This window comes from Dendropsophus ebraccatus, chromosome 4, assembly GCF_027789765.1.
Source record: "Dendropsophus ebraccatus isolate aDenEbr1 chromosome 4, aDenEbr1.pat, whole genome shotgun sequence".
Lineage (NCBI taxonomy): Eukaryota > Metazoa > Chordata > Amphibia > Anura > Hylidae > Dendropsophus > Dendropsophus ebraccatus.
Genome location: NC_091457.1, coordinates 105,054,219 through 105,080,480, shown reverse-complemented (window position 1 = coordinate 105,080,480; position 26,262 = coordinate 105,054,219). Strand labels below are relative to the sequence as shown.

The 26,262-nt window shown below is 43.2% G+C and overlaps 1 protein-coding gene across 2 annotated transcripts; it reads left to right on the top strand.

Annotated features, from left to right (window-relative positions):
- Positions 1-1,679: 1,679 nt before the first annotated feature.
- On the top strand, positions 1,680-26,132 carry LOC138789850 (waprin-Phi2-like). 2 transcript variants are annotated; one of them, XM_069968696.1, is made up of 5 exons: positions 1,680-1,755; positions 9,462-9,590; positions 19,636-19,776; positions 19,853-19,995; positions 25,709-26,132. In XM_069968696.1, the coding sequence occupies exons 2-5, from the start codon at positions 9,497-9,499 to the stop codon at positions 25,712-25,714; spliced, it is 384 nt and encodes a 127-aa protein (XP_069824797.1). In that variant the 5' UTR covers positions 1,680-1,755; positions 9,462-9,496; the 3' UTR covers positions 25,715-26,132. The 2 variants fall into 2 exon arrangements, with proteins under 2 accessions (XP_069824797.1, XP_069824798.1); XM_069968697.1 differs by lacking the exon at positions 1,680-1,755 and adding an exon at positions 6,658-6,719.
- Positions 26,133-26,262: the final 130 nt, after the last annotated feature.

The window sequence follows — 26,262 nt, the reverse complement described above, 5'->3', positions numbered from 1 at the left end:
TCATGAGAACGAGCGAGAGAGGACCACGCTGCATCACTGCAGCTCCCAGCTCTTTGTTACGTGATCTCAGTCGGGAAGATGATGCAGCAAGAAATGCACACTTAGTTAAAAGGACTCTATCATTGAGTTAGTACATTCTAACCTGATTTAACCCCTAAGTGTACTGTTTCACCTGCCTGACATATCACAAAGAGCACTCTCTATTTGATTTTTTGTGCCCTTGTCCCACATAGAAGCACCTGTCCCAGAAGTCACAGTATCATCTCCTAGGTCACTGCTGGGGAAGGGCATGATTATCTATGGTTAAGAAGTCAACGGCTGGGTGCACCCTAGCACCATAGTGAACCTAAACTGCTTATTTACATAAAGTTATTTTTTAGCTATATCTTGAGTATGGTTCAATGGATTTTAAAAAGGCAGATGGTGTTAGAATTGGAGTGACATAGGCTACTACATAAATAAATCAGGTTAGTGTACACAACCCCAATAATAAATTCCCTTAAAGGCTTTACTCTCAACAGGCATGTATTCTTTTATAGTTACATAAACATATACACAAATGCATGGTGGTGCCCACAAGAAGGCACCTAATGGGGCACTCCAGAGGAAAAAAAATGTTTGCAAGAAAGTTATACAGATTTCATTTATCAGCTGCTGTATGTTCTGCGGGAAGTGATGTATTCTTTCTAGTCTGACACAAAGCTCTCTGCTGCCACCTCTGTCCATGTCAGGAACTGTCCAGGGCAGGAGAAGATTTCTATAGGGATTTGCTACTGCTCTGGACAATTCCTGACACAGACAGAGTTGGCAGCAGGGAGTACCATGAGGCCTCAATATTTGAACCTGACTGTCATTAGATCTCAAAAAGAATCTGGACTCATTCATAAAAACTATACGGTTCCAGTAGATAGCAGTCCAGGTTTCACACACACTACACCACAGCAAAGGTGGCAGTCGCTGTCTGGCTGTCAATGGCAGGACACATGATAATAGGCATTATGACACCTAATTTCCGTCTGCAAAGTGCCTGGGAATGGCCTGGGCAGAGACAGAAGTGTGCAATGAATTCTACTTTCAACATGCTTAGTCAGAACGGCCTAGATAGTAGTCAATTTGTCAAAATGATCTTCTAAGAAACGTTCACAATGTTCAAAGAACGTACAATACGCTCTTTCTAGACACATAATGGACAACTGAAAACAAGCAATAGACAGGCCACGTGGTTAGAGGGGGACTGCCATGATGGCATATAACAAGACATGCAGGGATGCCTACAAGTGACCTTCTGACATATAAGAAGATTCTACTTTTCAATCTATTTATCATCAGTGTTTGCCGATATGTTGACCATTTAGTGACTGGTTATAGAATGCAACAAATATTGCCCTCTAGAATGAATATAGAAAAAACATGGGTAAGTGGTTCCTTTGGGAACTGGGATGTACCAGATGATCGTCATCAGTCCAAATTGGTTTATATTCAAAATGTAAAAAGAGCTACACATAATGCGGTCAATTTATTCTACAGAACTGGTTTATTGCACAATTTTCAAAGCTGCAACCTTGAATTAGTCACCATGAGATTGTCAATAAAAAGTAACATTTCTTGCAAATCCTGGAAGCTGGCCTTACCCAGAGTCCTCAGAAGATGCGTTTGATCATACGTTCCTCACTTGTACATGTTATGCAAGATGGAGAGTCTTCCTCTTACAACATCTTGGCAAATTGATCTCAAGAACCTTTCGTATCTAAGAGGGTGGGTATTGTTGAATCAGCGCTGATCTCGACCTGTGAAATATTATCCTTTGTTATGTCAACATAGCTAAGTAAATGGAACATGGATTTTGTGGTGAGGTATGTATTCTTTTTAAACGGCTGTTGACTTAATAATCCCGATCTCTTCTATAATAATAAGGCTGAATCAAAGTAAAGATCAAAAACCCAGATGATGTAAACCAGAGATTTGGAGGGAATTGTGCTGCATGTGGCTTCAGCAACTTACCATATAATTCTCCCTTGACTGTATATGACCATACTGGGTACAATAAGGTCTGTAGGTGTTTCATAAAGCTTATGCTCGCCAAACCTCATACAATTGTCCTTTATGTTTATAATTATTATCTATTTTATTAGATCAATGGTGGAGTCTGATTTCTCAGGGTGGTTGAGTTCTACAGTATGGCAGATACATCATAGGAGAAATCTTGAAAACTGTTGTAAGGTCAGACATATATGAAGGGGGCAGGTTATTGATAGCCTTGCATGTTAAGGCTATGTTCACACAACATATTTTTTTTATTAATTCAATGGAAAATGAATGGGATCCCAGCCAGAGTCTATACACATAGTATACGCTCCGGTCAGGATCCCTAGTGGCTGCAGCAAAAACTGACATGTCAGTTTCAATTCAATTAATACAAGCCTGACAGGTCACATAATGGAGCGTGCAGCTCCAGCTGCACTCTCCGTTGTGTTTAATGGTGAATTGGGATGTGGGCACACACGTATGACCCTGCATCCCGTTACAGAACGGCCTAAGAGTATATTCCAGAAGAACAATATTGTTAGATGGAAGGCCAGAAAAGAATATTGAAGTAGTCCATGTGGGAAATAATGTTCTGTGGTAAGGTTTTTGTGGAGTCAATGTTGTGAAAAAAATGAATTTGAGGAATGAGGTGAAGGTGGCAGGAGGTGGTTAGGATGTAAGGATTATCCTGAAGCTGTGCACTTGTGGGTCTGGGGAGAGAGTGGAACAATTAACTTTAATTGATCAAGATGGGAGAAAGATGTTCATTTCTGTCTTCTCTCTTGAAGCAATTGGTCCTAGAAAAGATGGGTATCACTGAAGAGTCTTCCAAATGTACTTACAGTGTGTTAGTTCCTGTACAGTGCAATGCAGGACCATTGAGGGAGATACGTGGTTTAGTATAGGAGCCAGTTGGAGCCACATTGGAGCCAGTGATTATGGTTTTGGAACTATGTCAACCAGTGTACAGTGAAGAAAACAGAAAGCTCAACCATGCAACCTACTGAGACACAAACTCCAGCGTGTAATCTAATAATACTAATGGCTAACACTGTAAAGTCTGCATGTAAAGCTATGGTGGATAGAACTGTTTTACTTGCAACCCCTGTAGACAATCACATGGGTTCAATGTGGACTCAATGTAGACTCAATGTTTTCAACATGAGAACATGAGGTAACCTGCGTAGAGTCAGTAACAAATAGTCCTCCTATTTATGTAAAGACTGGGAAGATAAAGTGGACTTAAGTGCCTCATATTGCCACGGCACACAAACATGCTTTCTTATGGCAGGATCAGATGTATAAACACCTGCCAGCGGGTGGAGATTGTACAGTTACTGGCAATGGTATTTGCCAGTTTGGGCGTTGGGTGTCTGAGCAACAAAAATTATTGTCACAACAACCACAATGACAAAGATGGGGCGTTGGTTGAGACTTTTATTGGGCCCCAGCTGGCTACACGTATATAAGCAATGAAGCCAATGTAATCAAAGCATTACAATGGGGAAATGTGAGACTTGTAATAGAGAAATGTGATTGAGCCAGGAGCAATTAGAGTTATAATTATAAAACAAGCACTGTCAGTGTACAGGAACATTCTTAGTACATCCAGTTCATTGATTTATTGTCAAAAAGATATTCTATCATATACTGCTGCCTACCCATGGCCCATTCACTGTATTAGACCAAACGTCGGCTACTAGTGACTACACTGTCTCAACTTTCTAAACACATACATTCATTTTGAGGGACTCAAAAGCAAAGTAGACCATGCTGCTGAGTCTAACAAAATGGAAATGAATGTTTGGTAAAAAGACTGAATATATTCAATGTTAGACTGCATTCGGACTATAAAAGTCAATGTGTTGTCCTTAGTAGATGCCGTCATCATTATTCACCAGTGTCTCATTAGCTGGGTGCGCAGGCCTTGACACTGAATACAGTTGCTTCACTTGGAGCACAAGATACAATAGTTATGTTGGTTTCAGTTGTGCAATTTATTTTACTGGTTTGACTCACCATCCAATAAAAATAGGTTCAATGGGTTGCATCAAAATTCCTCTACACATAGTGTTAATTAATACATTCCTGCAACAATTGACATTTGTGAGAAGGAACAAACAACCTTCCCGGTCACATGCCATCAGTGATTAAATCCTGAGTGTTTAAGCTTTATCTAATCAGTAGCCACCTATTGGTCCAATAGCAGATATGTCAGTCTAATAATAATGATGATGGTAGTATTATACTGAGTGTGATGGTCTAATACTCTAGATGGTATATACGCAGTTATCAAATGGGCAATGTCACTTCGAACAACTTACTCACATTTGACAGCCAATATGATTCCTTACGTCAGTTCAATAACTGAAAATTACTCCTTAACACGCCCCCCCCCCCCCCAAAAAAAAAAACACAGAGGGGTCTAACTACTATACAGATGCAGAGAGGAGGCCTAAATACTTTATGGGGCACGGAGGGGCCTAACTACCATATGGATGCACAGAGGAGGCCTAATTACTACATGGAGACAGAGGGGCCTAAGTACTATTTGGGGACACAGAGGGATCCAACTATATGGAGGCAAAGATAAGCCTAACTACTATATAGATGCACAGAGGGGGCTTAACTACTATATAGATGCACGGAGCAGGCTTAACTACTATATAGATGCAAAGAGAAGGCCTAACTACTATATGTAGGCACAGAGGGAAAATATTTTCTATATAAAAGGCTTAGGGGAGGGGTTCTTTTATACAATATAAGAGTACAGATGGGGGCTTTCTACTACAGTGGTTTGCAAAGGAATTAGTCAGTTAAGTCCCCCCCTGTAGGTAGTTTCTGCTGTGGCTAGGACATCCCCTCTAGGTAGTACCCCTGGAAGCCAGGTCCCTGTAGGTAGTACCCTAAGTAACCAGTTCCACCCCTGTAGGTAGTATCAGCTAGGTCCCCCCTTGTTGGTGGTATCCCCAGTAACCAGGCCCTCTTGTAGGTAATATCTCCAGTAGCTATGTACCCCCTAGGTAGCCAGGTCCTCTCTTTAGGTATTTTCTCCAGTAGTCAGGTCCTCTCAGTAGCCAACGTTCCAGTGTCTATTCTTTCTTCATGTTCTGGTGGAGGGTGCTTGGTTGACATGACCATGTGCGCTTCTGCTAAAGCAGGGAAAGAAGAGACGCATGGGCATGATTTAGGGTGTTCCTTGATGACCTCTCCCTTTAAAGTTCTTAGCACTGCATAGTAGATATAGTAGAAGTTATGAAAGAACTGGTTGTCTCTTACTGCATCTATACACTTCTGTGTCAAGACTCAATTGACTTGCTTGTCCCTGACAGGGGTCCTGGCATCAGCCTGGCCCTGGTTTACCTACTGCAGGAACATTTGTTTTTGCCTCTTCCCTCTCTGAGAATCTGGATAAGATTAAACTGCACTTCCTCCACTATGTAACTCCTCTTACAGGGGCCTCTGTATGGTGGGGATAAGTGTGTGCAGGAGAAAAGAAAAAAGAGATAGGATACAAATAGAGAGCACCTCCTATTGGTTAGTAAGAAGCACATGGTATATGATAAACATTAACCCAATACTGACTTCAGCTGTGTAATACATAGACATATAAAAAAAAAAACTAGTGGTGAAACTGCAGAATACCTTATCACCACTTTAACCTGAGAGAAAAGGCTTTTTGACAGGTGCACAGGAGAGACAAAAACACTGGTGGTGGGACAGCACAATAGCAGTAATAGTAAGGTCTTTTTACCTCCACTACATAATTATTCTATCCTTATCCAGCTGTCTGCGGTATTTTTTTAAAAAGGTTTTCAACTGATTAAATAAAACTGACATTTGATTATATTAGTGTGTCGATCCTATATAATTGGGTTTACAAGGCCCCAAATATTCCTGATGCCTGGAAACCAGTACAGACCAGTATCACAGTCATTTTTTTGTCTATTTTTACCCTACATAATTTTCCAGAAATTACCATCCTATTTAGCAGGAGTATTCCAGGCACAGATTGGATGTCAACTGCACTGTACAGCAGGTAAATGCCCCCATTATGCTAGATCTGTGGCGCAGCCAGGTTATGATGGCTGGAGCACATTATTCCATTGCCTGGCACTAGAAAGTCTTCATGTGGATGCAGTCACCTGTGGATGTACCCAATAATGTACAACTGCTGGATAGTATGGACATTCAGTGAAAAAGGACTTGGTTGTGTGCTAGAAAATATATCCCCCCTTAAATGGATGATGAAATTAGAATCAGCTACTGGACACAAGTAGAAACTGGCCTGAGATTCTTCACACATGTACCATAAAAAGGACTTAAAGGGTACTCCGCTGATAAAAAAAACAATCAATCAATCATAAACATCGTTTTTACACTTACCATGCCTCCTGAGTCTGTCTCCATTTGAATTTCCCGCTGTTTGCAGGTCCCTGAAGCTCCAGTTGGTGTCTTCATTTTTTCTTCACTTCCTGGTTTGGGGTTTCCCATAATGCACTTTGTCTCCTGTGATATCTGACTCTGTAAAACTGTTAGATTGCTTACATCTTGCTCAGCCAATCACAGCTGAGTAACCTGTGTCATCTGACAAAGGGAGGCTGGCCTAACAGGGCTTAGACATGCCTCCCTCTTGATGATGTAATTGTCCCATAATGGCTCCCACAAAACAGCCTGGGGTCAACAGTCATTAGGTAAGAATGAGTTTACTTCACTTCCTGGTGGAGGATTGAGGGGGGAAAAGATAGGGAAGGGGGGCAGATAGGTGATTGAAGCATATTACAAAGTTATAAATCTTTGTAATGTGTTTCAATTACTGGAAAAAAAAAGCTTTCTGCTGGAGTACCCCTTTAATAGGATGTGGTTTTTTGCTGTTCTCTCCAAGATGAGTAGGACCCCAAACCTCTGACCTTGAAGGCAGTACAAAGGTCAGGGAGAAGTGGCATATTTGAAATAAAAATGGACAAAAAAATGGAGGTGTGTGACATGCTTAACAAGGGGGTATGGCTTAGGGAAAATAGGCATGACTACTGTAAAAAGAGGCGTAGCTTATATGTCACACTGTGTGCCATAAATGTCCCACATGTTTTAGGACATTTTTGGCTTAAAAGTAAGCCACCTAAAAAATGGTCTAAACTTAGATTAAACAGTCTAAAGATTTTCAAACAGCCTGAGCCACTGTGATCTCAAACACTCCTGAGGTGCCAGTACACCTTATACTAAAGATGTTTGGTGGCCTTCTGACTCTTCACAGAGACATAATGTTTGGGAGAGGAGGTTGGACATGATGGTTTTTCAATTCGGGACCTTATTGTTCTCGGAGGGATAAGCCAGTGCCAAGTAGTTTGGTTGTGACTTACCTATCCTTTCCCCACAGAGGATACATGTACATTCAACTGTGAATAAATTGTGTATGGGAAGGTCTGGAGAGGACCATTTGGCAGACACTTATTGAAAGTGTATGGTCAGCTTAAAGGGGTTATTCAGCAAAAATCTTTTTCTTTCAAATCAACTCGTTTCAGAAAGTTATATAGATTTGTAATTTATATCTATTTAAAAATCTCAAGTCTTCCCATGCTTATCAGCTGCTGTATGTCCTGCAGGAAGTGTTGTTTTCCTCTCACACAGTGCTCTCTGCTGACACCTCTGTCCGAGACAGGAACTGTCCAGGGAAGGAAAGGTTTTCTATGGGAATTTGCTACTGCTCTGGACAGTTCCTGGACTTGGACAGGGGTGACAGCAGAGAGCACTGTGTCAGACTGAAAATAATAAAGAATTTCCATAGAAACTTCAGGATCGGGCAGTGCAGTGGTGCCCATCTTTTTGCCCTTTGTGTTTTCCCATGTCAGTTTCCCATAGCTTCACTTTTGAGATGATGTCACAGTGCAGATCTGGATAGGAACTCTCAGGCCCCATTCACACGTTTGTGTCAGTTTTTACTGTCAGGAAATCCTGATCAGGAGGCCTTAAATGTCATCAGGAAAGTATCAGGATTTCCTGACAGTAATCAGTTTTCACCTTCAGGAAACCATCAGGAAAAACCTTCAGGATTTCCTGATCAGAAGAAAAATAGGACACGATCAGAGATGTATATCTGCAAACTGGATGGTCACAGCTTGCAGAAGTACAACTCCCATCATGCCCGGCTGAAAGGTCATGATGGAAGTTGTACTTCTGCAGTCTGTGGTCACCCAGGTTGCAGGACATGGTGGGAGTTGTACTTCTGCAACCTGGATGGCCGCAGGCTGCAGAAGTACAACTCCCGTTATGACCTGTCAGCAGGACATGGTGGGAGCTGTACTTCTGGGGGGGTGGGGGGCTGGTGGTAGATCTCAGGAGGTGAGGATACAGCAGTGCCACGGCGGGGGGAAGAGGGTGGTTGGTGCGGCGAGGGGTCCGCTGATCCGAGGTCCAGGGGGGTGTGGGGTGTCCGGCTGCTGGGCGAGGGGTCCGGGCGCGGGCCGCTAAACTGAGGTCCGGGGGGGGGGGGGTTGCCGCTGGGTGAGATGTCCGGGCGCGGGCCGTTAATCTGAGGTCCAGGGGGGGGGGGCGCTGGGTGAGGGGTCCGGGCGCGGGCCGCTAATCTGAGGTCCAGGGGGGCGCTGGGTGAGGGGTCCGGGCGCGGGCCGCTAATCTGGGGTCCGGGGGGGGGGGCGCTGGGTGAGGGGTCCGGGCGCGGGTCGCTAATCTGAGGTCCGGGGGGGGGGGGCGCTGGGTGAGGGGTCCGGGCGCGGGCCGCTAATCTGAGGTCCGGGGGGGGGGGGGGGGGCGCTGGGTGAGGGGTCCGGGCGCGGGCCGCTAATCTGAGGTCCGGGTGGGGGGGGGCGCTGGGTGAGGGGTCCGGGCGCGGGCCGCTAATCTGAGGTCCAGGGGGGCGCTGGGTGAGGGGTCTGGGCGCGGGCCGCTAATCTGAGGTCCGGGGGGGGGGGGGGGGGGGGCGCTGGGTGAGGGGTCCGGACATGGCACCAGGAAGCAGGAGGCCAGGGGAACAGATGTGGACGGCAGCAGCAGGTGAACACCAGGGAGGCCCGTGAGTTATGCGGGTGGTGGGGGGTGCGCAGCTAATGCGGAATCGCGGGCACTTTCCTGATGTACATAAGGAAAGTGCCCGTGATTCCGGCGCACTTGGGTCCGGAAATCCATCCTGAAAGGAAATCCAGATGGTTTTTCCGGACGTGTGAAGGGGGCCTCAGGATGTTCCTGACATTAATCTTTCATGCTCTCCCCTGAGGCAGGTCGTTCGCTTTTCTTTTGGCTTTTCTTGTTTGACAACATTAAATATTTTGTTTCAAGTGAGAAACTTTCTTGAAGTATTTCCTGAACTTCTTCTGGGCTGCAGGTAACAGGTGGCTGGGGACATCCCATCCCAAGTCCAACCCCGAGCTGCTCCACCCCTACAACTCCTCACATTTAAATGCTATTTGGATAATTTGCAGGGACTGACGTCTACCTGGAACCTGCGAGCAGTACAATGAAGCTCTACCTACTGCTGGCATTTCTGGTGGAACTGACGTGTGTTGGTGGGGCAAGCGTGACCTCTCCGTCTCCTACGGTTGTACCTACAAGTAAGTCCCTATAGAAGCCTCATCATCAAATTATATGACACTCATTTCCATGCAGTGTAAATACAAAGTTATTCATGTCAGATACAACAGGCTGCACATGTGCGACTTAAGTTATACTACACATATATTTATTACAGGATCCTACCTACAAACTAAAGTCACAGGATAGAAAGACTGACCTCCCCCAATGTCTAACTAAAGGGGTAACATGGATAAAACAGGCTGAATGTTATGTCATCTATTCATTTACTTCAGATTGAGATCAGCGCTGTCAGGTGTGAATCCGACTCTTATCTCTATATCTCTGATAAGATAACACACAGTGAACAGGCCGGTTTACAGGGCGAAGGTAGCAAGTTGTGTATCTGCAGCTTTAAAGAGCACCTAATACAATTGATGCATAGATCCATATTATATATATATATATATATATATATATATATATATATATATATATATATATATATATATATATATATATCCCTAATACATAGATCAGAATTGCTACATCCAGTACCTGGATGGTTCTCAAACTATAGTGGGGAGTGATAGGAATGGTGTTGCTATACTTATATATCTGCTGCACCACCTGGATTCTACAGACTAATCTGCGCTGAATTTTCTGAGCCGTCTCTGTTCCCAAGGTAATACCGTAGTTACATATAGTAAGTAGGGTGTTGTTAATCCAGCAATTAAATTTTTTTTTATCTTCTTGTCACTTTTGGTCCAATGTATTGTGTTGGTTAATTCCATCATGTTCCATATGAGGGATGGTGAGGGTGGTTGTATTGCAGAAGATGCAGCACCATAAGTTGAGAAACACTAACATAGAGCAGACATACTTTCACCTTCTACTGTATTTTTAAAGGCCCCATTACACAAAGCGATTATCGGCCATTATGGACCATAATTGCTTTGTGTAATAAAAAACAATGATCAGTCGACATCGTTTTCTTTTTTTAACATGTTGAAAGACAAAGGACATGAAGAGCAACCATCTACTGCCATTGCTCTGTGTAATAGGAGCGGCAGCATCAGACCGCTTCTATTTCCTATGGGATCCCCGGACGATCTAAAGATTGTCCGGGGAGTGTAATAGGGGCTTAAGATAATCTATCTGAACACCATGCACACAGCACATACATACAGGATCTTGCTAGACTCTTACTTACTTTGTCTGATGACGTTCAGCTGATCCAAGCACCAATTCAGCTCTTGAACTTGAAGACTATAGAGCTGAATCTAAAAACATACTGTATGCCAGTATTTTGATAATTACAGGCATAAATAAAGAGCATAATAATAATAATTTACAGCTGTAATTATCCAAATACACCCGTATTTTCTCCCTTAAAAACATTGTGCAAAGCCACTAACTGTAAAAGTCTGCATGCAATAGGCTCCTCCAGGTAGTCATTGAAAGCAGACAGCATTTTGTAATTTAAAGTGACATGCGTTAACACTGTTAGGTAGGTGTTAGGTCGAGACATATGATAACTTTCATATGTCTCCCTGGGCTTCCAGAACATAGAAAAAAAAATTCTCCTGTGCAAAGTGTCAAAGAGGCTTTCCCAAGTTCCTAATTTGCAAGCTGGAAAACCTCCTCACTCGCCCTCCCATTTCAGTAGTTTAGGAATTCCTCTCTGAATTTTTGCAAAGAAGAATTAAAAGCATTTTTCTACAGTACAGAAGCACAGAGATATATAAACGGTACCATGTATTTCCATGAACAGCTATGTAACAGTCTTTACCTGCAACTACCACTGGAGGGACCTCCTTATGCGTGGATTTATAGATCCATGAGTTCAATATGCACTGTTCAATGCACATGAGTTCAATATGCACAATATGCAATATGTAAAGCTGCATGTAATGTGCTTCCTTTAACCTGTTCCTGCATTTGGGCATTACTGCACACTTATCTTCCCACAAATGGACATACCGCAACGCCCGTGGATGACATGGGCATAGAAGCTGATCCTGGCTCGGATCCTGGCAGTTAACCCTATAGATTCTGTGGCCAGTGCGACCACAACATCTATAGGGAGAACAGATGGAGAATTCTCCCTCTGTTCACCATCGGGGTTCTGCAAAACAATCACAGAGTCCTGATGGTAGCTATAACAAGCGAAGGGCCATTGTGTGGGGGGGAAAGCTGTGCTGTTCTCTTAGAAGCTGGGTGATTGTATATGAGCAGCAGAGTAATATGAAGATATCCTGTGTTATATAGAGGAGAAGGAGAGGAAGCCATAAGCAGTGTAGCAGTAACCTCTGTTCTTAGTGTGGTGTTTTCTCTCTGAGAGAAGATTGTGTTTTTCTCCAGTGTGCTATGGCTTGTGCAGGCTGTGTGTGTGTGTGTGTGTGTGTGTGTGTGTGTGTGTGTGTGCGCACTATGGCTGCAGCAGGCTGTGTGTGTGTATGCTATGGGTGCAGCAAGCTGTGTGTGTGCTATGGCTGCCGGAAGCTGTGTGTGTGTGTCTGCGCTATGGCTGCAGCAGGCTGTGTCTGTGTGTGCTATGGCTGCAACAGGCTGCGTTTGTGAGTGCTATGGCTGCAGCAGGCTGTGTGTGTGTTAGAGAGAGAGGCAGAAATTAAATGGGTATTATGGGCATCAGTGAAAAATCGAGGGGGTACAGGAGGTTGGATCATAATAAAGAAGTCCTATTTACCCGCCCCCGTGCCCCCACAGTGCAACATGCTCCCAATCCTGTGATGTCATGGCCCCACTCAGAAATACCCGCTCAGCCAATCAGTGAGTGAAGCGGGACAAAGCTGCAGTCATTGACTAACTGAGTGGGTAGTTCCTGTGGGATTGTGATGATTCAGGAGCGCATACGCTGACAAAGAGCTTATAAATCTAGGACTATGGCTGACCCTTCTATATCACTATGGCTGACCACTCTGTGGTGTCCAACTACTAGTGTTCTCTTATGCACCTGTCCTAAAGTTTGCACTCAGGTTAAGTGGTGGATGAAGTATTCAATTTCCCCACTAGGTGTCACTGTTTTATATATTATGTCTTTCTATGCACAGCTGAAGTTTCTATGTCATGTGTTATGTGCTGACCACTAGGAGGTGCTCTTTCTTTCCTGCCCTATCTGCTTCTCTTTCTCTCTCTACACAACCAGCTCCACCACTCACAGGAGGGTACACATACACCCCTGTAGGAGGAGTTACACTGGTGGAGGAGGTGATGTAGTTCAGTTCAGTTCAGACTAGGTATCCAGCATGAACAGATGCAGGAAAGACTAGCTCTAACAGAGAGATTTTCTAGACAAGCAGTTAAAGTAGGGGAGAGCAGCCACCAAGGAATACCCTCGCTGATGCCAGGAACTCCTCAAAAAAGTGCAGGACAGACTCCTGAAACAAAGCTACCGTATAGAGAAGTTACGTATCCTACTGCGCAGTGCAGGTAACTGGGAAATCTCGGACACCTAGCTACACCCAGATAACCGACGACTGGGGCTTGTGCTACCCAGCTGGGACGGGGGTTATGATACCTGGGGGCACAAGGCAGTCAGACATAGTCTGAATGTGAGTACGAGTATCACTTCAGTACTTACAGATCTCCACTATAGTTCTGGCAGAGTACAAGGGCTACAAAGGGCTCCTCTGACAAACTCCTCTCCTCTTCTCTCTACCTCTACAAAGCACTACTACTACTTCCACTACTCTTTCCAAGCACCTACCTCAAGCACTAATGGCCCTATTCCACGGAACGATTATTGGCCGATTATTGGCTGATCGTTCTGTCGTTTGTCTTTCAAACATGTTGAAAGACAAACGACTCACACTGCAACAATCTGCTTTTGCCACTCTGTGGAATAGCAGCGTCGTCAGCAGACGCTGCTGTATCCTATGGGCTGCCTGGACAATGAGCGATCCTCTGGGCATATTACACTATATCACTATGGCTGACCCCTTTGTATCACTATGGATGACCCCTCTATATCACTATGGTTGACCATATGACATTATATCACTATGGCTGACCCCTTTGTATCACTATGGATGACCCCTCTATATCACTATGGTTGACCACTCTATATCACTATGGCTGACCCCTCTATATCACTATGGAGGACCCCTCTATATCACTATGGCTGAACACTCTATATTATAGGAATCTGGCATTGTTAACAGTGTTTCTTTGTGTATGGTGAATATTTAATTAAAAATTGTCAGCAGAAAAGACCACCTGCTTAAAGGACAAGTGCCATGAAAACTTTTCCCAGTAATTGAAGCACATAACAAAGTTATATAACTCTGTAATGTGCTTCAATCACCTATCTGCCTCCCTTCCCTGTCTTTTCCCCCCTCCACCCCCCAGCAGGAAGTGTAAGAAACTCACACAGACCTAATTACTGTTGTCACCAAGCTCTTCTCTCAGCTTCTTCTTGTGACGATGAGTCATCCGCAGGACGGCTGCTCTAGCTCCTGTTACACCAGCCTTCCCCTCCCCGGCCTTATCAGGTGGCTCAGCTTGCTCAGCTCCGATTGGCTGAACAACTGCAAGCCATCTGAGTCATGTCACTTGCTTATCTTCCCTAGTGACATGACTCCTTCACTCACTGAGTCCACTCGGCAGCAGGCGAGAGTATGAGGGGAGGGGGGAGGCTGCCTATGTGCTGGGAGTCAGTCGGAGAGAAGATAAGAAAGTGACATGACTCAGATGGCTTGCAGTTGTTCAGCCAATCAGAGCTGAGCAAGCTGAGTCACCTGAAAAGGCAGGGGAGGGGGAGGCTGGTGTAACAGGAGCTAGAGCAGCCCTCCTGCTGATGACTCATCGTCACAAGAAGGAGCTGAGAGAAGAAACTGGTGACGACAGTAATTAGGTATCTGTGAGTTTCTTACACTTCCTGGTGGGGGGTTGAGGGGGAAAAGACAGGGAAGGGAGGCAGATAGGTGATTGAAGCATATTACAGAGTTATATAACTTTGTAATGTACTTCAATTACTGAGAAAAAGTTTTTCATGGCACTTGTCCTTTAAGCTAGTCTAGTTGTGAGTTGTTCAGGACATGGAGGCTGGAGACTAGCTACATCCATTGCACACACAGGAGAAGCTGCTTTCCTTATTCCACTGAAGCTGCTGACCCAAGTCTGACTGGCAATTTATAAAGGAGCTGGAGTCAGAGTCGGTCCTGATAAAATTCAGGAGCCAGAGTCGGAGTTGGAGTCAGAGCTGTGGCTTACCAACTCCACATCCCTGCACTGAATTGCAGCTGACAGTGGTCGCAGGCATTTATTACAATTTGCCTATATATATTTTTATATATATATATATATATATATATATATATATATATATATATATATATATATATATATGCCTATATGCCACATATTGGCTCACTTGTAAGAATGAGGCCACTAACAGTATGCATCACTATAACTTGGCACCCCTGTTTGACACAATGGGGGAGATTTATTAAACTGGTAAAAAGTAGAACTGGCTCAGTTGCCACTAGCAACCAATCAGATTCCACCTTTCATTTTCCAAAGAGTCTGTGAGGAATGAAAAGTGGAATCTGATTGGTTGCTAGGAGCAACTGAGACAGTTCTACTTTTTACCAGTTTAATAAATGTCCGCCATTGTGTCAAACAGGGGTGCCAAGTTATAGTGATGCATACTGTTAGTGGACTCATTTACGTTAATGGCCCAAACTAGTCACCTTGTGGGGAGAACCAGCCAATGTCTAATGTGCATGGGGGACTCCTTACTCTCTCTGGCTAGGTCATGTTGGTGGACAGAAATATCAAATGTGTGGAATTTAAAATGCTAGATAAGCTGCTAGCAAAGGAGTCTGCCAGCCAGGGTTGCACTATGGTACCTTGGGCTCATCAAGGAATTTGATGCTAGGGGGCCACCCTACAAACACCAGATATACCAGCTCCAAACTGTTTACATTACTATAGCGACTTTGCACAGAGCTGTGTATGTGACCAGCGATGTTGGCTCACTGTTAGTAACTTTTCAGTCACTCTATGCAAACAGCATAGCGTGCCACTTAAAGGGTTATACCACTAAAACATAACTTTTGATATGTTACTGCCCATGGTAAGGCTAACAATTCCTTTCATACTTGTTATTATCTATTGTCTCCTTTCCCCAGTTTTGAGCTGCTGCTTTTTGCTGCAGACACAAAAATCTGTGGGTGAGCCTTTGTCTCCCCCTTCTGAGACTGCTAATGTAAACAAGTCCCAGACAGACTTTATCTGCAACAATGCAGCTTGTTTGTGAATGAACTCGCTGTGAGTAACCCTCCCAGCATTACAAAGAAGCTACAATGTTGCAGAAACAGCCCGTGAGGGACTTGCTTACATCAGCTGTCTCAGAAGGGAGAGGGTAGGAGAGGGAGACAGAGAGAAAGGCTCACATGTAGAATTTTGTGTCTTAAGCAAAAAGCAGCAGCTCAGAACTGGGAGAAGGAGAGTGAATAAGTATGGAATAGATAAGTATCGAATGAATTGTTAGTCTCGCTGTGGGCAGCAAGATATAAAAAGTTATGTTTGAGTGGAATACTCCTTTAAGTTTCTTGAAAGGAGATGTCCCATGAAACTAAAAAATTTCAGGCAGGTGGGGGGATGCAGGAACATGATAAAGAAAGTATACTTACCAGTCCCCGTGACCCAATTGTTCTTGTTATTGCAACATCGCATACTCGGTTGATGGATCGCTCCCACTCAGCCAATCAGTGACTGGTGTGGGACTGAGATATTGCAGCTTGAGTCAAGGCTGTTACATACACAAAACCCTGACGAAACTTACTTCTGGTGGCTGTGGGAAAGACCTAAGAGTGGTGCTGCAAGGGCACTGGGACGGGTAAGTATACTTTCATTATTATTTTACCGCACCGCCTGCCTGTGATTTGTTAGTTTCATGAGACTTCTGCTTTAAAGGGAATCTGATGACACTGTTAGATGCTGTTAGGTCAAGAAGACACATGGTACCTTAAATATATTTGTCTGTGCTTCCATAGCATAGAAAATGCTTTTATTCTCTGGTACAAACAGTCAAAAAAGCTTCTGAATAGCTGTAAGCTGGAATGTCTGAAACCTGAAAGCTTAGTTCCTGGCATGGTCATGTTTGGGAGGGGGAGTTACAAATGAATGTACATACATATTAAATACAAATATGCACAATGCATATACACATATAAACACCTATATACATACATAGTACACACATGCACCATATGTACACACACATCATATTCAGATATAAACAAATGCACATTACATATATGCATAGATAATACACCCATACACACATGCTCCATACACACAGACTCGCATACATCATGTGCACACACATATTTACCTCTGTTACAGGAAAGCACCCCTCAAGAAGCTGCTCCAAGCCCACACTCTGCATGCTGCAGATGCTCTCCCTCCCCTCCTCCTGTGTCCCGACTGCAATCAGCAGCACAAATAGAGGATGGAGGCAGCCTTAGAGGAGGTGGGGGTGGGTCCTAGGCGAGAGGAGAGGGGCTACCCTGATTCTGCACACTACTTGCTACTATATAGAGGCAGTGACTGGGTGACAGGCATGTGTAGCAGTGCTGGGAGATTATACGTTGTCCTGAAGCTGCTAAACAGGGAGGCCCACCTCCTTTTCAGAGGCCCACCAAAGGGGTAGGGCCCACCAGGAGATTCCACTGATCCCCGTGGGCCAGTCCGTGCCTGCTGACAGCTTACTCCCCCTCTTTTCCTTTTAAGCCAAGCATTTATGTGTAAGTGTGGTGTGTGCACCAGTTTGTGTGGTGCTCGACCGCCGGGATAATGTTATGTCAGTGGTTGGAATACAGCTCAGCTACGGGTGGTATAACCGTGACGCCAGTGCTAGCTCAGCACACAGGTATGGTGTTGTACCTGCTTTTAGTTAATGTGGCTGGCCATATTGACCCCCAATGGTCGGCGACCTGCCAGGTTGTGATGGTGCCCTTGGGCTCTTATCACGATGGTCTGGAATGGGGAGATGGCCCACCCGGTCTGTCGGTACCGCCACCCACAAAAAGGGGAAAATAACCCAAGGATGGTGTAGCCTGTAAGTATAGGTGCTGGTTCTAGTCCCAGTAGAATAAATAAACTGATCTTTACTGAAAATACAGGATAGCAGGGTAACAAATGACTTTTGAGATACAGACTTGAGTTTACTGAATCTATGCTGAGAGATGCTGAAGTGCTGAGGAAGAGTAGCAGTACTGGTTCAATTAAGTAGAGTAAAAGACTTGAGAGGAGTGGAGAGAAGATTGTCAGGAGAGCCCCAACCCAGTGTAGTAATGTGCACTGCTAGAACTTGTGAGAAGAAATACTTGAGAGAATACTTGTGCCCGTGTGTTGACCTGAATGTCGCTAAACCACCTTACAAGTGTGACACAAGCCCCAGTCTTGGTTACCTGAGTTGAGGTAAGTGTCCGAGCGTGTCCCGGTGTCACCTGCACTGCGAGATTACTTAGACCTTGGTTACGGTTGCTTTGCTCTAACCAGGTCAGTTCCTCAGTCTCAGGATACCACCCTGGTTTACAGGGAGGTTTACAGCGTGGGCAGGGATGATCTCTGACTTGTCCTCCCTTAGCTGATTAGCACTGCATAGTGTCTGTAAGTGTAGCTTTTAGAAAGAAAGTCTCTGTGTTCTCCATACATGTCTATCCACTGTCACACACTAGACTGCACTGTCCCCTAGGGGCTGTGTGTTGTGTATGTATAAAGTGCATGGATAGGTAGAAAAATAAAAGCATCTCTCATTGGTTGGCACAAACCATGTGGTAGAAAAACAGTAACCCTATAGTGACTACAGCTGCGCAACAGATAACAAAGCTTAAACATAACACTGGCACCTTGTGGTAAAACTAAAGAATGCACCTTCATTACCACTGAAGGGATAATTTTCTGACCTAAAGTACTTAACTGTGGGACACTATATAAGTAGGGTTGAACAGGGATAGAGCAACAACTATCATGTGTATAGCTGCCTGGATATGACTTCTAACCTGTCATCATCACTGATATTCAGAATTGTTTACCTGTCTCTAAGAACCTCAGATTGAGCAATGCTGATAGCTGGTATTAGAAGGATGTTATTTCTTCACCTCAACAGTTACAATTCAGTTGGTATTTTGGTTGAGATCAGCATGGAGGAAAATTAGGAGTGTTCTCAATGTAAAAATCTTTGTTTCAAGTTGATGTTGTGTGTATTAGAACAGGTCCCAGTAACTCCTCAGTATTAGAGGCCTGCCACATGGAGCAAGAGAGATGACCTATTGAAGGTCACAAGCAGCTGATAAAAAGAGACCAGGTAGAGTACACCTAGGCACTGTATTATTATTCTACTAATAGTATCTTATACTTGGATAGTAGACAAGAACAAGAAAACCCATTTAAATAAGTGGATTTGGCTTAATTTTACTGAAAGTCATTGGCAGTATCCCCATATATACCAACTTGATACTCTTTTGGCTACTCTCAGGTGAAAAGAGCCCTATGGGTACATAAACATATATTCCAAGGAACTTTCCTGGTCCAAACACGTAATGTAGGGCTTGATTGTTGTGCGCCCACAGCCTAAGGCCCCTTTCACATTTAACTATTGTTTTTTCTGTCCACGTCCAATGTCCACAATCTGCAAAAGTCGGCAATGCAATATTGTCTGCTAAATTGTCTGAAAAAAAGAAAAGAAAAAGCAGGCAATAGATCTGCAAGTTACAGATTAACATTAATCTGCAAGCAATTTGCACAGACCCATTGATTTCTATTAGTGAGTTCACAAATCATGGCCCCAGTCTGGATCAGTGACAAAAATATGTGCAAAGGCCCATAGAAATCGATCCAGTGTTATACAATATTATATTGATGTGTGAAAAGGGGTATAGGCTATACCCACATGCCTGTGATACTGATGTAAGTTGTGTCTCTATTGCGGATACATGAATGCCGTCTAAGGCTGTGCACACACAGAAATCATACTACAGATCCACCTGTAAGAGGACAATGAGAACAGTCAGCTGCAGCTGGGATTTTTATTTCTTTGCTTTACCCTTTCAGATAAGACAGGAACATGTCCAACTCTGGGTTCTTTTCCTCTTGGGATTTGCTCCAGGAGGTGCAACGATGACTCCGATTGTAGCGGCGTTCGCAAATGTTGTAAAACCTCATGTAATGGATATCAGTGCCAGATCCCAGACTGTGAGTACAGACCATGTGATACAGTATGGTGACCCGTGACATCCGACAGTCCATGACATCTGTTATTTCCCTTTAGATAAACCTGGCTCCTGCCCTCCCGTTGAGATTATCAATGGGACGACCTGTGACCCAAGCCTTCAATGTTTATCTGATAGCAAATGTGAGGAGGACCTGAAATGCTGCCCCAACAGCTGCAATCACTTGTCCTGCCAAAACAAGGTAAGTAAAAAACACAAAGGGTCTATTTACACAGAAAGATTATCTAACAGATTATCTGCCAAAGATTTGAAGCCAAAGCCAGAAACAGACTATAAACAGAGATCAGGTCATAAAGGAAAGCCTGAGATTTCTCCTCTTCTCAAATCTATTCCTGGCTTTGGCTTCAAATCTTTTGCAGATAATTTTTCTGTGTAAATGGACCCAAAGCCGCATTAATAGTTCTGACTCACATGATACCAAGGACCAGATAACATGGAGCCCTCAGGCTTCTCCATGTGGGCACATCCAAGCATTGGTCCAAGGGCAGGTTGTCCCCTGTTGTACAGGTTGTGGGATATGTATGGGCCCCTCCTTCCATAACACCTGGGAACAAGCTAGGGGGTGAGACAGAAAGCAAAAGTCGCTTGCTAGAGATTCACATATCTCCTTTTTTTTATTTTTTAAAAGGTCTATATTTTGGTTTTTGCCCTGATAAGAATGTGCATAGTATAGTGCGCTCAGCTGGCAGTGCTATATGGAGGTGACAGGGACGCTGTTATTGTGTTGCATTAGTAGTTTTCCTATTGTTTGTCTATGATTTTTTATTTACTTTCCTGTAGATTATGTTTGTAAATGTTGATGATCCTTTAAATCCTGGCAGTGAGTCAAGGAAATAAAACGGATCCCCACAAAAACAAGGAGCCAAGTTCTGTTGCAGCTTTTCATTTTCAACCGTGATCCATAAATTAGTCAAACACTATTGCTTAAGTTATATATTTTTAACTAGATTGTGTCACAGGAGCACAAGTTCACTTCAGATAATCTAAAGCTGCTAGTTCTGCCGCCCAGAGATTTTATCAACCCCTGGTTTCTCTTATATAAGAAACTAATCTTCTGGTGCAATGTGCAAGACTCAGAGAGCATGGCAATAGCCATTGTTTGGGGCAGAGATTAGGTTAAGCTGTTTTTACACTGTGTAAGGGTATGTTCAGACTGAGGAATCCGGGCAAAGAAGTTCCCGCAGATTCAATCACTCGTTCCCGCCCGTGCCATAGACCACACCCTATGCATTGGCGGATTCTGCTGTCTGTCCCAAGAATGGACCGGTTAATTCTTTGGATGGACGGCGGAATCCGCCCATGCATAGAATGGAGTCTATGGTATGGGCGGTGACAAGCGACGGAATCTGCGGAAACTTCTCTGCACGGTTTCCGCGGTGTACAAAATGCAGTTATTTTTTATTTCTGCCTTGGCAGGGAATTACCTTCTTTCCCCATAGGGGTAAAACTTAACTTTTATTGAAGTCTTTAAACAAAAGGAAAAAGTGCAAGTGTATATACAGAGCTATGAATTAAAAATAGTCACTTGATATCTCATATCCGTATTTCAGGGTAGGCATGCCTAGGGGCAGGAAAGAACAGCGCAAAGGGGTTACACCAATCGGTAATGTTTAGTGCTGAATAGGGGAAGCTAGACTGCCGGCTAGTCTGGCTTGTATTCACTCCTAAAGATGTAGGTAGCTTATAAGTTTGTAATTTTGTTACGCGTTTACAAGGTCGCGATATCACTAAGTGGTTATCCGATGGTGTATGGTGTGTCTCAGAGACTTATGAAATTATTGAAGTAAAAATCGCTTTGTATGTTTGCGGTGTCGCTGAGACCATGTTGCTGTATGTCTTATTTAGAGTGTGCAGGCACCCAGTATCTATTTGGCAGCATGGACCGCTTGCCTATTCAAGACGCTTGGGATATATCTTGCACACAAAATAACTAGGGTCTCGCAGCGTGCCCCGTGTTCCGAGAGCTGCGGACCTCACTGCCCGGTACTATGCCTATTCTCCTATTTGTCAGTAGATTAACTGTACATATATCTATCGGGTTTCATAGTATCAAGTAGACTAAGTTAAAATTCTTTGCCTTTCAAGACCTGACTAGTTTCGCCAGAATACTCTGGCTTTCTCAAAGGAGGCAATGGTACCCTCGATAAAGCAACACGTGAAACGCGCGTCGGGTGCATGGTGAGGTGGACTCGTATACTAAGGACACGTATGGGTAATATTTACTATATATGGATGATATTTCTTTCTGTGTACTCACTGTGAGTTATATTTATGTATTGTATGTAGTACCAACCCAGTGCCCAGTATATATGTGTGTATATAGGTTCCCCCTTTTTCTACTGTTATCTATTTTGTGATACCATATCTTATGTATAAGAACCTAGTTAATCCACCGTTTTTTGGGGGATTTGTATTAGCTCTAGCCCCCCTGTTTTGTATTTTTAACTGAAATAATTTCTTTTTGATATTTTGATATTCTAATAACAATAAAAAAATAAAGTATTTATATATATATTGGTCTTGCATTCATAGTTTTTTCTTTTGGTTTTTATGTTGGACAGTTTTGGGTGCGCATAGACCGCACTACTTGGGCCTTATATAGGAGTACTTAGAAATATGTTAGATGTAGTGGCTGAACTGCGCATGTCCGAACATTGTGTGAAGGTCGGAACTGCGCATGTCATGGTACTTAGATGCATATTGGTTTGTGTCTAGTTGTGCGCATGTCTTCAGACGTAGTCTGTATTCCTCATCCATTAGCTGCTTCTGCGCATGTAATTGAACTTAGCTTGTATTCAGGTAAATGAAGGCTACTACGCATGTCTGAATACTTAGATACCCAGGGGCTTTGGTGTGGTATGCTTTGCGCATGTTTTGTCACTTAGAAGATGGAGAGGTAAGAGAAAAAGTTTGAGACAATTAGAATTATTGCTCTTTTGCGCATGTTTTAAGACCTGATCTGTTTTAGATAGGTGTTTGGTGTTAGATCTTATGAGGGGTATGGTATGAATACTGGGTCTAATTGCTAGACCTATAAAATGGGACACTAGTCTAGTTTTATATTTTTTAGAACAAAAGGGGGGGATGAACTGAGTATTGCGTGGAGTTATTCCCTGTATGAGTATCTAGATAAAAGTATATATGTACACATCTAAACATTGCCTAGCCATATTTCACTACACATAAGATTGGATTTTTTGTCGGTTTAAAAGGGAAGATTATGGTACGTATGGTTCAATACTCGTGTATGGTTCACCAATGACCTCAAAATAGTGCTGTATAGAATTTGCTACAAAATGAATTTATAGAAAGGGAGTATAGGTGAAACCCTCATTTAAGCCACCAGGGGATAGGGTTTTTAAACGATGAATCCATTTAGCTTCCGCTTGAAGTAATTTGAGGTCCAGGTTACCTCTTCTTGGACCCAGTTGTATCTGCTGAATTCCCCAGAAGGTTAAACCTTTGGGGTTTCCGTTATGTTCTGCATTTATATGGCGTGCAATACTTGTATCAGTTTTCTTCAAATATTGCTCAGGTGGGACCCTATACGGTTCTTGAAGGGTTGAATGGTTTTCCCCACGTAGAGGAGACCGCAGGGGCATTTTGCGTCGTAGACCAATCCTTTGGTCTGACAATTGATGAATTCCCTTATTGTGTATTCATGATTATCGGCAGGGTTAATGAAGGACTTAGTCTTGAGCATGTACTTGCAGTAAGTGCAACTTCCACAAGGATACGATCCCTTCACATTTGACTTCAGCCATGTGGTTGGTGCTTCAGTTTTCTCCGTGTAGTGACTATGGACTAATTGGTCCTTCAGATTTTTCCCTCTTCTATAGGTGATGGTAGGGGTTGCTGAGATAACATCTTTCAAATCTGGGTCCGCTTGAAGGATGGGCCAATATTTGGTCAGAATTTGACGGATTTCGTGATGGGCTACGTCATAAGTACTGATGCATCTGATTATTTTGGTGGTATTTTTGATCGTTTGATGTCCAAGAAGTTCATCTCTATTCGTGTGTTTGGCTCTGTAGAACGCTCTATGCAGGGTTTTTTTGGGGTATCCTCTGCTGCGGAATTTTTGGTATAGGGTGTTGCATTCCGTCAAAAAACTTTCTTCTGTGGAACAGTTACGTCTAGCACGCAGATACTGACCCACTGGTATGCCTCGTTTGAGGGGCACTGGGTGGAAACCTTGCCAGTTAAGAAAACTGGTTGTGGCAGTGGGTTTTCTATATATGTCTGTAGTAATGTTTCCTACTTTATCTTTACCAATAGTAAGGTCAAGGAAATAGATTTGGTTTTCATGTATCTCACTTGTGAGATGTAGGTTGACATAGTTGGTATTGAGGATTTGGACGAAATTTTGGAAGGACGCTACATCTTCATCCAAAAGTATCAGGATGTCATCGATGTAGCGTCCCCAAAAAATGATGCGGTCTGTGTAGATTTGTAACTCTTCCGAGAAGACGTGGGTTGCCTCCCACCAACCCAAGTAGAGATTGGCGTAGGTGGGGGCACAGCTTGTGCCCATCGCTGTGCCATTTTTTTGTAAGTAAAATTGTTTATTGAAGATAAAAAAGTTATGAGTGAGTACGAACTGGAGTAATTTCAGGACAAAGTTGTTATGAGGAACAAAAGAGGTTCCTCTTGTAGATAGATAGTGTTGGATTGCTTGTATGCCGCTCTCATGTCTGATACTGGTGTACAATGCCTCTACGTCGAGGCTGGCTGGCTATCGGAGCCCCAAAGCACCATTACATATTACAATAGGTTCTCTCAATCTATGACCAGGGGTGAAATGTCGTAGCAAAGACATAAAAGCCACATCTAGCTCCACCCCCTACCATTGCCTCCTTTGAGAAAGCCAGAGTATTCTGGCAAAACTAGTCAGGTCTTGAAAGGCAAAGAATTTTAACATAGTCTACTTGATACTATGAAACCCGATAGATATATGTACAGTTAATCTACTGACAAATAGGAGAATAGGCATAGTACCGGGCAGTGAGGTCCGCAGCTCTCGGAACACGGGGCACGCTGCCCGTGTGCCGACACAGCGAGACCCTAGTTATTTTGTGTGCAAGATATATCCCAAGCGTCTTGAATAGGCAAGCGGTCCATGCTGCCAAATAGATACTGGGTGCCTGCACACTCTAAATAAGACATACAGCAACATGATCTCAGCGACACCGCAAACATACAAAGCGATTTTTACTTCAATAATTTCATAAGTCTCTGAGACACACCATACACCATCGGATAACCACTTAGTGATATCGCGACCTTGTAAACGCGTAACAAAATTACAAACTTATAAGCTACCTACATCTTTAGGAGGGAATACAAGCCAGACTAGTTGGCAGTCTAGCTTCCCCTATTCAGCACTAAACATTACCGATTGGTGTAACCCCTTTGCGCTGTTCTTTCCTGCCCCTAGGCATGCCTACCCTGAAATACGGATATGAGATATCAAGTGACTATTTTTAATTCATAGCACTGTATATACACTTGCACTTTTTCCTTTTGTTTAAAGACTTCAATAAAAGTTAAGTTTTACCCCTATGGGGAAAGAAGGTAATTCCCTGCCAAGGCAGAAATAAAAAATAACCAAAGTTATTACCTCCCAATAGGTGAAGGATCAAGCATCCCCGTGTATAAAATGCAGGGGTTTTTTTTTTGTTTTTTTAACCTTTATACCTATATGTATGATGGATGCTACTAAGCAACACCCATTATAAAAGTGTACACCTAGGGCAATGCTAGGATGTCTGGTGTGTTCAAAAAAACATCTTCCCACCTCAACATTATTTTAAATATATTTCCATTCTGACACAATGTGAGGTCATGTGACTTGGCTCAAGTGGCACTGACTTTTGCCTTTCCTATTTTACTAGGTATGAAGAACACAATGAAAGAGAGAATAAAATGAACAAATCAAAAGATGAAGAACTATGAACCACCTTTCTTTTCTAGAGACTTGAAAATGAACATTTCTGACTAATTCTACCCCACCAAGACATATTTACTTAGATACATCTCTTGTACATTGTAATTTATAAAGATTTAAAGAAGAATTTGTTTCCTCCATGAGGTATAATTAGACAATATTCATGATGTTCTATGCATTGATTAGTTCTTAAGCATATGATGGCACACATCAGCCACCAGGTGGTGACATCTCTCTCCATTAGTAAACCAACTATAGTGTCACCTAGTGGCAAGCAGAGGGTCGAACAGTTCCAGAACCTTGTAAATGTAACCAGCAAATCAAGTTAACACAAACACAATAAAGGTGTGTGAATAAGGAAAACAATATCAAGAGTAATAAAACAACATAGGCCATGTAGCTAGTCTGCACCAGAGAAGATAGCTTCAACAAGATCAGCCATTGTTAAGGTATTTTTAAAAAAGACTGGTAAATTCACACTAAAAATCCAAATAGGATTCC